The 15,869-nt window shown below is 42.3% G+C and overlaps 1 protein-coding gene across 2 annotated transcripts in view; it reads right to left on the reverse strand.

Annotated features, from left to right (window-relative positions):
• The window catches only part of ACOX1 (acyl-CoA oxidase 1), a 38,529-nt gene that overhangs the window by 16,191 nt on the left and 6,469 nt on the right, over window positions 1–15,869 (reverse strand). Inside the window, exons 3-4 of one of the 2 annotated variants that reach the window (XM_066614103.1) lie at window positions 5,472–5,632; window positions 903–1,010 (exon numbers count right to left, since the gene is read on the reverse strand). In XM_066614103.1, coding sequence (XP_066470200.1) covers window positions 903–1,010; window positions 5,472–5,632 — 269 coding nt within the window. Of the gene's footprint in view, window positions 1–902; window positions 1,011–5,471; window positions 5,633–9,638; window positions 9,800–15,869 lie in introns of both variants that reach the window. The other variant, XM_066614104.1, reaches the window with a different exon arrangement.

A 15,869-nucleotide genomic window follows, 5' to 3' on the forward strand; every position in this document is an offset into this window, starting at 1 on the left:
ACAAGGCCATGGAAGGCTCTGAAGGCAAGGCTTAGACGCTTGTGCTGGAACTGGGAGTGTAAGAATCTGAGAAGGGGTGTGACTTGATAGGCGAAACAAGATAGGTGAATGATTTTGGTGTCAGAGGTGAGGTGCTAAGGTGAGGCAACAGAAGACCAGAAAAGAAAAGGCTGTACAAGTCAAGGCATGAACTTCTTTTGCTGCCAAGGAGAGTGGGAGGGAGGAAGGGACATATTTTTGCTATGTTGCAGAGGGAGAATGCTTAGGTAATAGGAGAATGGAGAGAATGGGAGAATAGGAGAATGTAGAAGTGGAATGCTTTGGTAATAGGCAAGATATGGGGAACAAAGGAGACTGACTCCTCTCTATGATGAAACCAAGGCTTTGAGCTTCCTCAACAGGGTGGAGAGTGACACTGCCAGAGAAGAGGGGGCCAGCACTAGAGAAGGAAGGCTTGAGGGGAAATGAGTTCCACCTTGAACTTATTAAGTCTGAGATGGTGATAGTTAGGGGAGAAAAAGCAACAGTGAAACAAAAAAGCATTAACTGATGGCTGACACATTTCTCTTTGTGTAGCATATCAGATTAAAGTTGCAATTCTAACCCCACTTTCCTGGGAGTAAGTCTCACTGAACACAATAGGACTTACTTCTAAGTAGACCTGCTTAGGATTGTGCCCTAACAAAGATTGGGATTAATTTTACATCTGTTGCTTCTAGAACAATACTTTTATTTTATTCACTTTTTAAGGCACTGAAATAAGATTATATAATCTGCAGTGTAATAAAAAAAAACACTACCAAGAGTGAATTGCAGCATTTTGAAAATATGCAGTGTTTATATTTAGGGTGAAAGAGGAAGGGATTCCTCCCTTAGTTTCAAAATGGAAATGATTCACTTACATCCACCCGGCCACCACTTAATAGAAGACACAGTGGGACTGTTAAGGATGAACTCCTGGGTTGCAGGGTCATAGGTGGCTGTGGTTTCCAGACCCCGGAGATGAGTTCCTACAGGCAGGTAACACATCTTAGTTTCAACAGCCACACATTACTTAATGCAAATGTGTATTTACACAGTGGAAAACAGAAAGCACATTGTGGATAAAGGCAACTACATGTGTTAAATATCTGCAAGCACGTTACTTTAATTGTACGTTAAATATGTTACTGATATGCCACAATGTGGCATATCAGATAATTCCATTTCTGTGGCACCTCCATCCTGAAATCTGGTTTCATAGCCAGAGGCGTTCAGTTTTCACAACTCTATTTGCTTGTCTATTTGTCACTAAAGGAGATGTGCAAAATAGAAATCAATTAGCAGATGAATGGAAAACAACCACGATATCTTGCTTTCTCAGCCTCAGTAACCTTTATCTTGTGATGAGACTGTTCTTCCCAATTCCAAATACTGAGATGCATGAAAGATTTTGCAGACAGGCTGAAGATCCAACAGTTGCTTCTTCATCTCCATGTCTTGACTTGACTTTCTTTGCTGCCATCTTCTTTCTATGGCAGTTCAATATGTGCAATTTACTGTCTCAAAACTGCACAAAGAAACTGAACAGATGGTATTGATGGACCTGACCTTGACAAACACAAGCAAATGGAGTATCTGACCTTAGGTTCTATTACAATGAAGCATGTAAAGAATGTCAAGCTGGCAACAGAAATTCCATTGCCGGTTCAAGGTGAACACAGATTATTAAAATTTTAAGGTAAGATGCTCTTGCAATGCAAACAGGTGGACTGGCTTCACACAACCAGAGCAAATTTAACATATATTTTGAGAGGACAAGTACCAAAATTGGAAGCAGAAGTTTAGCAATTGCAAACATGCAATACAGTATAGGTGTATTTTTAACCTATTGTCATTTTAAGGTGTAAAGTTTTTTTTCCAATAGCAAAACCTTATATATTCCATAAGCAACCCCAAAGTTCAGGAATTTTGGAGGAAAGGTACCTAGGCCTTGACTGCAATGCAAAACATCATGTGAATGTAGCGTTGAACAATCAAATATAGAGCATATTGGACTTGGATCTAGGTCTAGCTTTGCCTTTGCCAAGCCCCACACTCATTCTCAGTTCCCTCTGCCCTTTCAGCATGTATAAACCTGAAAGAGCAATCTGCCTCAGAGTTTTAGGAAGGTGGATGTGATGGTGATGTTTCTATCCTTAGCCTTAGATGCAGGGCAAACTGTGATGCAATCCCATTGGCCTGAGCCTTTCCTCACCTGTCCCAGGATAACTATAGCTTACCAACAACCCATTTAGTTCAGGCCTGCAAACAGCCTCACTGGATGCCTATAACTTTCAGGTGATCAGGCAGGGAAGTCCTTGGAACCTGGAGGAAACTTGGGCTTCCTCCCCTCCATTGTGTCACAAGCGATCAACAAAACTATATGTGAGCACTAGTAACTTGGGTAAGCTGTAAGACTGCATTCATAGCATTCTTTATCAAAGATGCTCATCCTGTTCCTAACAGAAGCAGCTGGGCTAGAAATAGCCCTGCAATGGAAAAATAACTTTTCTTTGAAAAAACTGGATAAGTGTGTGGCAACAAGCCTCTTCTAAACACCTTATTGATGAGGTATAGATGGCAAGAGAACAGTGGCTTGGTTCCAAAGAGCTGCTTGGGCATGCTCAATAGAATCTTTAAACTACTTCCTTTGTGTGGTAGACTCATGCCATGTCAAACAGTTTTTCAAAATTTGAGGATGCTTTGAAAAGTGGTTTGTGATATGGCATGAAGTGAAGACATCAGAACATAAGAACAGCCCCACTGGATCAGGCCATAGGCCCATCTAGTCCAGCTTCCCGTAACTCACAGCGGCCCACCAAATGCCCCAGGGAGCACACCAGATAACAAGAGACCTCATCCTGGTGCCCTCCCTTGCATCTGGCATGCTGACATAACCCATTTCTAAAATCAGGAGGTTGCGCATACACATCATGGCTTGTAACTCGTAATGGATTTTTCCTCCAGAAACTTGTCCAATCCCCTTTTAAAGGCGTCTAGGCTAGACGCCAGCACCAGATATTCCCAATGCTGAATGCCCAAGCAGCTCTTAGGAGCCAAGCCACTAAACTGGAATCTGTTTATGTCACTTGGCAACTTCATCTCTTTCATTCATGAAAAACCTTCTGCCCTGCATCATCAGTCCTTCTGGAGGACTGTTTGTTTCTCTGTTTTACATCAGAGAAAGGTGTCGTTTCCTACAGTTCTTACTTGCGCAAAGGATACCTAGTGTGGGTCATTCCTTGGACCAGTTCCCAAGTACAAGGGAAACTGGATTGTTGTTTCAGTATCTCAATGAAGTTTTGCCCTCTCATCTTTAAACATACTAACTAGAACTAGTCACTCTAATGAATCGAGTGGGTAAAGTCACCATAACTACACACTGAGGACATTCTGTCTAATTATAGCCTCTCATTTGAAACAGGAATGCACCCCAACACAGCATATTAGAATTTCACATTTAGAAGCATGTGCAATACACTGCGCTACAGGTTAAGTCTCGTTATTCGTGCAGATTCAGTTCCCAGAACTCATATGGACAGCAAAAATCGCATTAAAGCAAATCCATTTTAAATACTGGCCTGAAGTTATTGCCACACAGGTAAGTTACATCATTCAAGTTTACCTAAAATTAGAGCCTGCCTCAGAGAATAAGCCACTGAGGAGAAATTATTCTAGTAGCTTTTGTAGAAGTTACTATCCTATCTAGAGGTGGTGAACCTGCTAGTTAAACCACTAAGGGTGCAATCCTAACCAACTTTCCAGCACTGGTCTAGCTGCAATGCAGCCCCAAGCTAAGGTAACAAACATGCCCATATCTTAAGGAGGTCTTCACTGCCTCCCCACTGTAAGATGCAGTGCATGACACACTGGCACAGCTATGTCAGTGCTGGAAAGTTGGTTGGGATTGTGCCCTAAGGCATCTCCTAGCAAGCCACTGAACTTGGGGTTAAACTAGACCATACAGGTTGGGACTAATTATTACAGGTTGAAACTGTACAGGACAATACGGGTTGAGACTACAGGTTGAGTGAGTCCCCTTTCCAAGGACTCACCTGGATGGCAAAAAAAATGCACTATAGCAAATCAATTTAAAAAACAAAGTTTTTTTGCTCCAGTGATTTTAAAACAGCCTTGCTGACCTTTGTGATGTTAAGATAGTCATTAAGAGGCCAATCCAACATTCAGTCTCTCTCAAGGTGCTTAGAAATGCTTCACTCTGACCCCTCCCTTCACCAATGCAAAGTATCTTTCTTTCACAAGCTGGGGGGGAAGGGAGGGGCCACTGGAGAGAGAAGGATTGATGGATTGTCAGCCAGCTGCCCCATTAAGGAGGTTATTGTTAAAGGACTGTTCAGTTTTTTAAACTGATTTTAAAGAGATGCATTTTTCCCCTTCTTCAGGCATCAGCACATTCCTTCTCATTTGCAGGGGCCATTCGTGTTGAGTCAAATTCGTGTATAAAAAATCCGTGTATAAATGGGCTGGACCTGTATGCCACTTGTACAATTGGGACCTGCATGTGTGTGTTTAAAAGATGCAAATAACAGCCAATATAGCAAAGATAAAGGATTAAATCAGGGCTCACCAGATCCTGGACCACCAGCTGGATCTGGCATTCACCAAAATCTCTCCTCTCCATGAGCAGCTCTTACTGTTCCGCTGCTCTGCCATTTTGTTCTTCACTCATGCGGGCACAGGGATGTTCTGGGAAGTTGTGTCTATGGCCCACGCCCCAACAGTCTTTGCACCTGGATGTCCAGGCCATTGGCACCTCTGCCCAGAACATCCCTGTGCCCACATGGGTGAAGAACAAAGTGGCAGAGCAGCAGAACAGTAAGTGCTTCTTGGACAGGAGGGAGTTTTTATTGCACAGCGCTGGATTAAACTTTCCTTCCCCTGCTATGGTCTTGACACAGATCAGGATTCCATGCCTGCCATTTTCATTTTTCAAACACACACACAAAATTGTCTAATCTGACAGAAATTAGTACTTACTAGAAATTACGACTGATCGTTAAGTAGGACCATTACGAAAGATGCTTCTCTCAGGTTATAAAGCATGGTTTAGTTTTTAAATTATTTGATCAATGTGATATGCGTATATTTCTGGTTCAAGACTATTTCGTAATCACCATCCTCATGGTTCACTGTTTTGTACAAGTTCATACATGCAATTTTGGTACAGAGATTCTAGTTCAAGAAATATGGAAGAGTTTGCAATGTCTCCTCAAGAAATGTTACTTTCTGAATGAAGCTGATCAAGCGTTAAATCAGACAGTCTAGAATCTCTGTCTCTATAACTATCTTTCATGAGAAAAGAACCTTGGATTTTGTCAGTTGGACACCCTGAAAGACTCTAGACTGTAAAACAACACACTCCTATGCCTTTGCTGACATCTCCTACTAAGAAACACTACTCTTGTGAATAAGACTTGAAAGTACTGTACCATGGCCCATCTCTGTCTGGGCATATGTGCCAATGATCTCCAAGTTCCAAGCAGGCATGAAGAAGCGTTCTTGCTGTTCTTGTGTTGCTTGGTTTAAGAGGGTGGGCAGGAACATGCCCAGGTGGAGGTCCAGAGGCTCAGGTCGTCCACGGTGAACAGTGCTGTGGGAATATGCCGAGGGAAGGGAACGTGAAGGGATGTTGTAGGATTGAAGCACGTGAGATTAGAGGTGCAGGTTGGAGGATAGGGAGGAAGACAAAAATAGGTTCGTGTGAAAAAGAATTTAGCAAGCATACTTTGATCAAAGCACCAATCTTTTCTCCACAACTATGTAAACTCGGCCAAGAATTAAGGATGAGGAAGATATCCTTCTTCTAAGACAAATGGAGGACAGAAAGACAGAGTGAGCCCTTCTGCTTGTTGCTGGCTTGCCAGTGGCAACATTTTATTAAAACATCCACCATACATTCTATTGGACCCTTCTGCCCCTTGGAAATATAATATATAAGCTCGAACCGTCTTAAAATTGAAGCAGTTTGGAACAAGTGAGATAAGGAATGTTTCATAATGGAATTAAAGCTACTCATTCTCATCTGGGTCCAGGAAAAACTGTTTGGTAAAACAGTTCAAGAAAGCTAGTTTGCTTTGATGGGTTTAAGGTGGATTGGTATCCTTTTTCTTTTCAACTTCTCTGTCATTTTTATTATTGCTTTAAATTAAATTTCAGAGGTTCTCAAAGAAAGAAAAGGATGGTGCTCTGAGCCAGCATTCAAAGCTAAGGAAATAATCCAGAGCTTGTGTCAAAAATCAACATTTATAAGCGTGAACCAACACCAGCAAAGATCACCCCCCCCAAAACCAAGAAAATATGCTCCTTTACAGCAACCCAACAATTGCTCTCAAGTTCCATGATGTTTTCATCCAAAGGACAGCAACACACTTGCAGCAACCTTACACTCTTCTGTGTGCACTGCTCATTTCAATTTATCAGGAGAGTACTTGTGTGAAAAAGAAGCCCCCAGTGCAAACCTCACCTCCGCCATGAACTGAAGGAGACCTTAAGTACATTACTTTCAGACCTGGCACCCCTTCTGCAATATGTGGATACACAGTGGCCAAATTTACTGGGTTACTATAGATGAGTACTGACATAGTTCACCAAAATGCTGTGAACATGCACTATATGTTCAGAAGTGGTTCAGAAATTTTCTTCACAACAAATATAATAGGTACAAAGCTGGTTGCAGAGTCTTCCCACACCAATGACATCAGAATGCGAAGCTGACCATGGTAGGGACAAACAGTAATACCAGCATTGACACAAATAGTGTGAAATATATAAAGATCCTTGGGTAGAATCAGGTAACAGTGAAGTAACATTGAGACAAAGATTTATTTATCACAAATCAAAATGGTTATATTCTTTCCTGACTATAGAAATACTCTTTATATATGCATATGCACATACTACAACAACTCATATCAACATTTCATATGACAAATGCTATATCAAATATGGGTGGGGCCTCTTCATCTGTGGACTCGGGATCCCTGGTTTTATCTAACAGCAGGTCCTAAACCCACTGATCTCCACACCTGCTGTCCTCTGAACACAATTGGAGCTAGGCTCCAGTTGCATTAGGAGGCACTTATGAGGGCCAGCGAGACCATGGGCTGCCTTCCCAACCCTAAGGAGGCCCTTTAAAGCCTCTGGAAGGCTGAAAATCAGCACTTCCGGTTTTCAGCTGAACAGCAGTGTCAATTTTTGGCCTTCTGACGGTTTTAGAGGGCTTCCTTAGGGTTGGGGAGGTCGTGCACAGCCTCTTAAGCCCTCAGAAGGGTCTCTAAATGTCACCAGAGCACAGCTCTAATCACGTTCAGAGAACAGCAGGTGGGAAGATCCGCTGATTTGATTATCCACATGTCTCTGTATCTGCAGGGAGTCTGGAAATGGATCCCTTGCAGATACCAAGGCCCCACCTGTAGTAGTCAATATGGGGAAGAAGAGTCTCTCTAGATAGTTGTGACTGACGATTTGGTACAGTGGAGAGAACACAGAACTCAATTTATAAACAATGCTTCAGTGTTACAGGCGAAACAGCAGCACACAGGTTTCCACTTCAATACAATACTGTGTGCTGCAGTCTTATTCTCCCTCACTTTAAACCCACTGCTGTTGCAAGTGGAATCCTAACTTCCCATTGCAGCTAACAGGAGAGGAAAAATGAAAACCTGATTACAGTAGCACCAAAATGAAGTGTCCAGACTTGCTATTTGGGGCAGAACACAGAGCTTGAGTGCAGAGAACCATCTTCATTGGGTTGTAACAGCCACACAGCCAATGCAAAATACAAGTATTAATAGCTGAATACTTGCTCAATTAAAATGATTAGATGAGCGACTTCATCTTTACTATTCAGCAATGCTTACTGATTATTTGCAGAGAGATTTACTCCGTCCCCATTAAGGTCACCATCAAGCCTACCTCAATTAAGCATCATATTTTAAGCAGTGCATACTGCAAAACACTCTGAGAAGCACTGAACAGGTTAGGTAGCATTTAACAGTGGGAATTCCTAAGGACATTTACAGCTAGCACATGCACACTGATGAAGAAATGTTATCTGAAAAGTGGGAGTTGCACTAGTGCACCATTACCCCAAATCACTGCAGATGTCAGTATGGTTATACACAAATCAATCAATGCACTGGTTAGTTGGCAAATGACAACTGAAATCACACACTGACTCAGACAGGGAAATAAGTTAGCAAGGCACAGAATGCAGAAGATAATCATTTTCACAGACAAGAACCGAAGGGAGAGGGCAAACAAGAGCAATCATCTGCTTTGTTAATAGGCTATTCCATTCATTTTGCAGCTTCTAGTCTTCACTAATTTCCTCCACCATTCCATTAAAATGGTGATGTGAAGCTTCCCATGAGAACGGTTGGATGCTTATGTTTATTAAAGTAAGAACTTTGGTCAATGTATGAAGAATCCATCATATGGTACATGACTTGATCGCTTCAACAGAAGATTAGAAGGTTTTCTTGCTCATCCACAAAACTGCTCTTGCTGGAAGGTCTATTTCTTGTCTAGTACGTGATACTGTATTCAAGAGTTTCAGAGGAAGTCATCAATCTAAAATCTGAGTCTTGACAAATTCAGGAGGTTTCTTTCTGTAACGGAGGAAAGGGATGAGCATTTTGTTTTACAGCATACCTTTCCCCAATAGAGAAGCAACAGCTGTATAGAAAATGACGACATCTCTGACATTTGTAGGTTTAAAGTCTGATTCTGTATTTCAGATATTCTTCCTGTTCAGGTAGTTGAAGAGTGATGCCTTATCCAACAGAGATCACTAGAAGCTGGAGACTGGTTGTTCCTGTGATCTTTCTCATACATTAGAAGTCAAAACATTAAATTGTGTTGAACTGGTTGGTTTTGGAAAAAACCACACTTGAGTATTTTCATTAATACCACAGCAGAAACAGAGCTTGATCTGATGCCACAAGAGACACTAGTCTTTCAAAAGGGGATCCATGACTTCCAGAATACTGTACTATTCCATGCATGCACTGGTATCAACTCACTTTGTCTGGTACAGCACATCGGATCACATGACCCAATGTTTGAGCGTAGAAACCCAAACAGAAAGCCATGTCCATTTGTCTGTTCCAAGTATACCCTTCAGATAGCTAATACAGTCATTCAGCAGTAGCTCAATCAGTATATCCTCACTACAAAATACACTTGCCTCACACTTCATGTCTGTGTACATACTTTTGTGCATTACATGCACACATCTCCATGTAAAACTATAATATATGAAATTGTCTTAAGCCTAGGGTATACAAGAAGTTGAACTGATACCATCATACCATTGCAATGCCCATCTTCCAAATCCCAAGACAAACTAGCTATTTGTTTAAAGCTGACTCAACAATTTTGAGAACGATTCTTTTGTACAATATTTCAGAACAAGGCTATAAAACCAGCAAACAGCCAGGAGGTGCCTCTGAACATGCAAGCTACATACAGCCAGGACAACTGGCAAGCGACAAGCTGAATTCTGGCTCCAGTATGCTTTTTGCTGAATGTTTGTCCTGGAAAAAAAAAAAGTAAAAAATCACTGCCGGCCCGAAGTTACACTGAAAAGAACTAACCGTGCCCCATTTCCGTCTGAGCATAGGTGCCAATTATCTGGAATCGAGAGGCCAGAGGCAGCCATTTCTCTTGCTGGGTAACAGTGCACTGGTTCTGTAAGGTGTTTGTAAACATGCTGTAGTGCAGATCAAGAGGCATAACAGAAATGCCCATGCACATTCTATGGGAGAGAGATGGAAGATCAGGTCTGGCGTTGTTTTATTCCAAGAGGTTTTTCTCCATTTTCAGAAGAGATGTGCAGGTACCTGTTACTTAAGGGTAAAAAACCAGAAGACTTAGGATTCTAGATACATAATAACAATAGCAGGATAGGAATGGAATCATTGAACTGCTGCATCTTGAGGAGCTTGTTCCTTTTAAAAACAAAAAAATACATGCAATCGCAAACCCAAACTCTTATTCATGCATGCATGCAAAGATTTGCCAATCTGCAGAAGGTGGCAGAGATTTACCTAAGCAAGAGAAATTTGTTTAAGCAAAATTTTAATGAACCGCAGTTCCCAATTTCAAGGTTGAGAATGAGTTGAAATCTATACTTTCCCCTCCCCTGCAGCACTTATACTGGATTCCGCATCAACAGAAGCCAAATCCTGCAGTTATATTACAGAAAGTTACATACAGTACAGTTACATACAGCTTTTCATTTGTATAACAATAATGGAGTTTGTGCCAGTATGACAGAGCTGATTTGAGGTAAAGAAAGTAGGAAGACAAGGATGTGGAGGAAACAGGGACAAGCGGATGTGGAAGGGCTCAAAACACATGTTACTAGAGGCAGATATAGCATAATTGCAGTTTGAGTTACCCAATTTTCTTTTCAAGCAGCATTTTTACAATATCCACCTGCTTTTGTTTCAATGATAACTTGTTTCAATGATTAGCTGTTATCTGGTTACACAACTATGATGTTACTACAATAGCAGAATGCCAATTCATCACAAGGTAGTGCATACGTTGGCACCCTGATGACAACAATCTCCAGGTTAGGAAACTATTACAGCACTACCTTTACTTTCATCGCTTTGCTCTTTCAACCATTTATTACATTTCCCTTGCTAATTGGGTAAGGGGCACTTTTTCAAGTGGATGTTCCTCTTTTATTTAGCAAGGGGAGAGTAACTGGCCCTCATCACCCCAGCAGTGTCTTTTCTAGCGGCTGTCTGCTAGTGTTCTGCATCTTTTAGATTGTGAACCCTTTTGGGACAGGAAGCCATTAGTTATTTGATTTTTCTCTGTAAACCGCTTTGTGAACTTTTAGTTGAAAAGCGGTATATAAATACTGTTATTATTAATTTTGTCCACATGCTTTCATCCGATTTCATTCAATCTTTAACAATATACACCAATATTCTTATGTTTATTTTTTAACTTAGGTTTTCCACACATTTGCATGTGTTATATATACTGCTCAAAACAATAAAGGGAACACTTAAACAACACATCCGAGATCTGAATGAACAAAATATGCCTATTAAATACTTTGTTCCTGACATAACTGAATGTGCTGACAACAAAATCACACAACAATCATCAATGGAAATCACATTTATCAACCATGGAGGTCTGGGTTTGGTGTCATACTCAAAATTGAAGTGGAAAAACACACTACAGGCTAATCCAACTTCGATGTAATGTCCATAAAGCAAGTCAAAATGAGGCTCAGTAGTGTGTATGGCCTCCACGTGCCTGTATGACCTCCCTACAACGCCTGGGCATGCTCCTGATGAGGTGGCGGATAGTCTCCTGAGGGATCGCCTCCCAGACCTGGACTAAAGCATCCGCCAATTCCTGGACAGTCTGTGGTGCAACGTGGCACTGGTGGATGGAACCCAGGGCCAACTGCGCCAGCATATGGTCTCACAAGGGGTCTGAGGATCTCATCTCGGTACCTAATGGCAGTCAGGTTACCTCTGGCAAGCACACGGAGGGCTGTGCGGCCCCCCAAAGAAATGCCAACCCACACCATTACTGACCCACTGCCAAACCGGTCATGCTGGAGGATGTTGCAGGCAGCAGAATGTTCTCCCTGCCGTCTCCAGACTCTGTCACATCTGACACATGTGCTCAGTGTGAACCTGCTTTCATCTGTGAAGAGCACAGGGCGCCAGTGGCGAGGTTGCCAATCTTGGTGTTCTCTGGCAAATGCCAAACTTCCTGCACGGTGTCGGACTGTCAGCACAACCCCCACCTGTGGACGTCAGGCCCTCATACCACCCTCATGGAGTCTGTTTCTGACCATTTGAGCAGACACATGCACATTTGTGGCCAGCTAGAGGTCATTTTGCAGGGCTCTGGCAGTGCTCCTCCTGTTCCTCCTGGCACGAAGGCGGAGGTAGCGGTCCTGATGCTGGGTTGTTGCTCTCCTACAGCCTCCTCCACATCTCCTGGTGTACTGGCCTGTCTCCTGGTAGTGCCTCCATGCTCTGGACACTACACTGACAGACACAGCAAACCTTCTTGCCACAGCTCGCACTGATGTGCCATCCTGGATGAGCTGCACTACCTGAGCCACTTGTGTGGGTTGCAGACTCCACCTCATGCTGCCACTAGAGTGACAGCACCTCCAGCATTCAAAGGTCACCCAGCCAGAAAGCATAGGGACTGCGAAGTGGTCTGTGGTCACCACCTGCAGAACCACTCCTTTATTGGGGGTGTCTTGTTACTTGCCTATGATTTCCACCTGTTGTCTACTCCATTTGTGCAACAGCATGTGAACTTGATTGTCAATCGGTGTGGCTTCCTAGGTGGACAGTTTGATTTCACAGAAGTATGATTGACTTGGAGTGACATTGTGTTGTTTAAGTGTTCCCTTTAATGTTTTGAGCAGTAGTTAATAAACTTGCAAGCTAAATAAAGCTATGCTTTTTTACATTTGTCCATTTTTTATTTTCATGCATGCTCTGGTCTATAGCCAAACGAAAATGCAAGGTGTTACTATATACTACATCCCAAGGAAAAGTTGTTTCAGCAAGAGGTGGGTACAAGCATGAACTTTCTGTAAGCATGCGTAACTAGGCTTCACGTACTTGCCACTGCCTTGCAGCAGGCTGCACTCTGTCCATAAGGGATTAGGCAAGTCAGACATTCTAGATATGTTCCTCCAAGGCCTGTCTCGTTCTGAGCCTTTCAGTGAAATCGCACATTTTAGAGAGAAGTTTCCCACAGTCAAAGACTGTAAGAGTTAAAAGCAATTAAATATGAGATCCTTGATAAGACATTTCATAACATACACAAGATTCCCAAGTGCATCATGTGAAGTAACAAGCAAAAAAACTTCTGTCTCATTTTCTTCTACATGTTTGAGAGCTGCCTTCTAGATCAGCCTGAAGCCATCCAGGCTAGTATTCTGTTTGCCGTTGCATGCTAACAAGCAGAATATGAAGGTCACAACCAGTCCCTCCATCTGTCCCAGCATCTGGCATTCAGAGGTTTATCATCTCTGAATGCAGAGCTTTCATTCAGCCATTATGGCTAAGCCACTGGTGGGCTTATGTACTATGCTGCATAAGCATTTCTCTCTCAAGCTTTAAGCAAGAGTATGGGGTTCACAATATACTACTGACGACAAGAACTACATTTCATTCCAAGCATCTTCTGCAAAGATGAGAACAAGGCATGATATTCCTAAGAAAGGACACCTACTATGAGCTGATCCAAACTCTTAACTACTTAGCCTGTTTGTGGGAAAAATATTCATGTTTCCAGGATGTCTCAATACATTTCAGGTTCTTCAGTTAAAGGAAAATTTACACCCCTGATTTACTGAAACAAGAACCTTGGTTTGCATACACTCCATAATTATGTGGGGTTGTGGCAGCTAAAACTCCACCCAAGAAGTCCATATTTCTTTCTAAGCAAGTAGCTCAATGAAAATTATGGCACCATAACTGGAAACTAACTAGAAACCTGCCATGGATGTTTCTTAGTTTGATCATTTCTTTTATAGATGTCAACTACATTCAGTCCTACTTGATAAGGACAATCTAAGAGAAAGACTTTTTTAGCATTTATATATAGCAAATGCAATAAAGAACCGTCACATGGGATGTCCAGCTTACACAAAATAAGCTGCCTGGTTATGGCAGATGCTGCATAGGTTATGCTGCACATATTATGGAAGGCACTGCAAGTGTTGCTGAACAAGTGAGAAGGGCATTGAAGTTTAACACTGAGAATCCTTCTATTTCTCACTGAGGGCATTCTTTTGCTGGTACAATAGTGAAAGCTTGCACAACTGTAAAGGTATGGAAACTCCTCACAAATACACCCTTTTGTTCACCATGTCACTTTTTGAGAAAAGACTTTTTGGTTACAAGGAAACACACCCTGTACATTCTATATAGAAATTTTCTAAATTTTCTGTACATTCTATACAGAAATTTTCCATCTATAAAGCTCTCTCCTTTTTTTTCCCCAATGTGGTCTGTGGATGCCAAGGGGGCCCTTCCCCCTCTGATCCTTTCCTGGGAGGTGGTCTACATCATGGGGGATGGGAACAACAGGTGGCAGATGATGCTGAGAAGGGTTGATCACTGTTATCGCTACAGTAAGATACTTGCTTGCAGCATTCTGAAAGGCTGCGGCTCACATGGTCATTTGGATAAATAAATTCTAGTTCTCTATGATTTACTAAAAGCCCCAGCAGGCAAGGTGGAGAGAAAGCCACCCGCATAACAAAATGGTATGTTACCAAGCTACATGCTGTTATCACAACAAAGTATGCTAGACTGAAGGCTTTGTGATGAAAGAGGCAAAGTCTACTTTGTTGCATAATTTGGTTATTGTACCAAAAAACAAAACACCAAGAGGTGTGTTGCCAGTGTGTGCCAGTAGTGTGTGTGCCAGTAGTTTTTCTTATAAGATTAGCTTAAGGAGGTGCAAGATAATCTTACTGAGAAGTTATTCAACTTAGACCGATTCAGAAAATCAATGAAGCAGTGGGCCTTAAGCAACTTAGTCATACTGCTCTCACATAGTTACCTTTGCCACAGAAGCAAATAAAAAGTAGCATGTCATGTAACAGATCCCTCTAGTTATTCACTCAGTGAATAATTCCTTTCAGGCAACTAGCTTGTCAGACCAGTTGAACAAGCTGTCATATACCAAGACAGATAAAAAAGTGAGGGCCTGATCCTATCCAACTTTCCAGCACTGATGCAGCCATGCCAATGGGGGGGGGGGTGCTCTGTATCCTGTGATGATGGGGTAGTAAAACAGTTCTTCTCAAGGTAAGGGAACAAACGTTCCCTTAGTCGGGGCTGCATCAGCTCTGGAAAGTTGGATAGGATTGGGCCCCGAGTCTCTCTTTATACTGATCTACAAGGTTATCGATTTTTACTAAGGTTCTCAACAAACCACACTCATTACTTGATGCAGTAGTCTGAAGAGAGCTGGGGCAGAGGTCTATTTAATCCACCATGGCTTTTCCAACAGTGACCACTCTCCAGGCCTGAGCAAAATAATATCTCCCTGCTCCACTGTTTACCACCAGCGCTGTCCATTCAGTAGCATACTACTTCTGAATACAGAGTTCATGTTTAGCTGTCATGACCAATAGTCCCCACTACACCTGTCTTCTAAGAAGTCTTTTTTAGGAACAACTAATTAGAAAGATATTAAAGCTCTGTCAGAATTCCAGCACTATTCTCCATACCCTACTGAAACCAGGTTCAAGGGTTCTTCAGTCAAAAAAGGCAAAACGAAAAGGAACTGTAACTTACTCAAGAAAAAGGGCATTTAACTAATACTACCTGCGTCAGCTGTTCCATTCTCAAAGCTCTGTGTTCTAGATTCCTCCTTTCTCTCAGTCCACTAGCACACCAGTTCCAAAATTGGGGCTTTGCGACAGCCCAGCCACGGAAGCCCTGTCACTACTTAAGTGGCAAGGCGATGGAAAACTGAAAGTGGGTCACAATACTGTTTTGGAGCAGTTCTGATGTGCGGGGAAGCCAGCAGAGGGGGCTGCAGGCTCTCTGCACCCTCCAGACGGCCATAACAACCCCAGTAAGTAAAATGTCTTTTTTCCTTGGTGGTGGTGCAATCATAGGGGTACTATTTGCTGCTCCTCTGCAAAGACTTACAAAGTCCCAAACTCTCCCTGAGAGTTTGAGGACCTTTGTACCAGTAGCAGAGACCGTATTCAACTCTCATAATCCACTGAAGGGCATCCATCAGACTAACTTTGGAAACTTCTACTATAGAACATTAATGAAAATCAAAATGGGGTATGA

This window comes from Tiliqua scincoides, chromosome 2 (genome assembly GCF_035046505.1).
Source record: "Tiliqua scincoides isolate rTilSci1 chromosome 2, rTilSci1.hap2, whole genome shotgun sequence".
NCBI lineage: Eukaryota > Metazoa > Chordata > Lepidosauria > Squamata > Scincidae > Tiliqua > Tiliqua scincoides.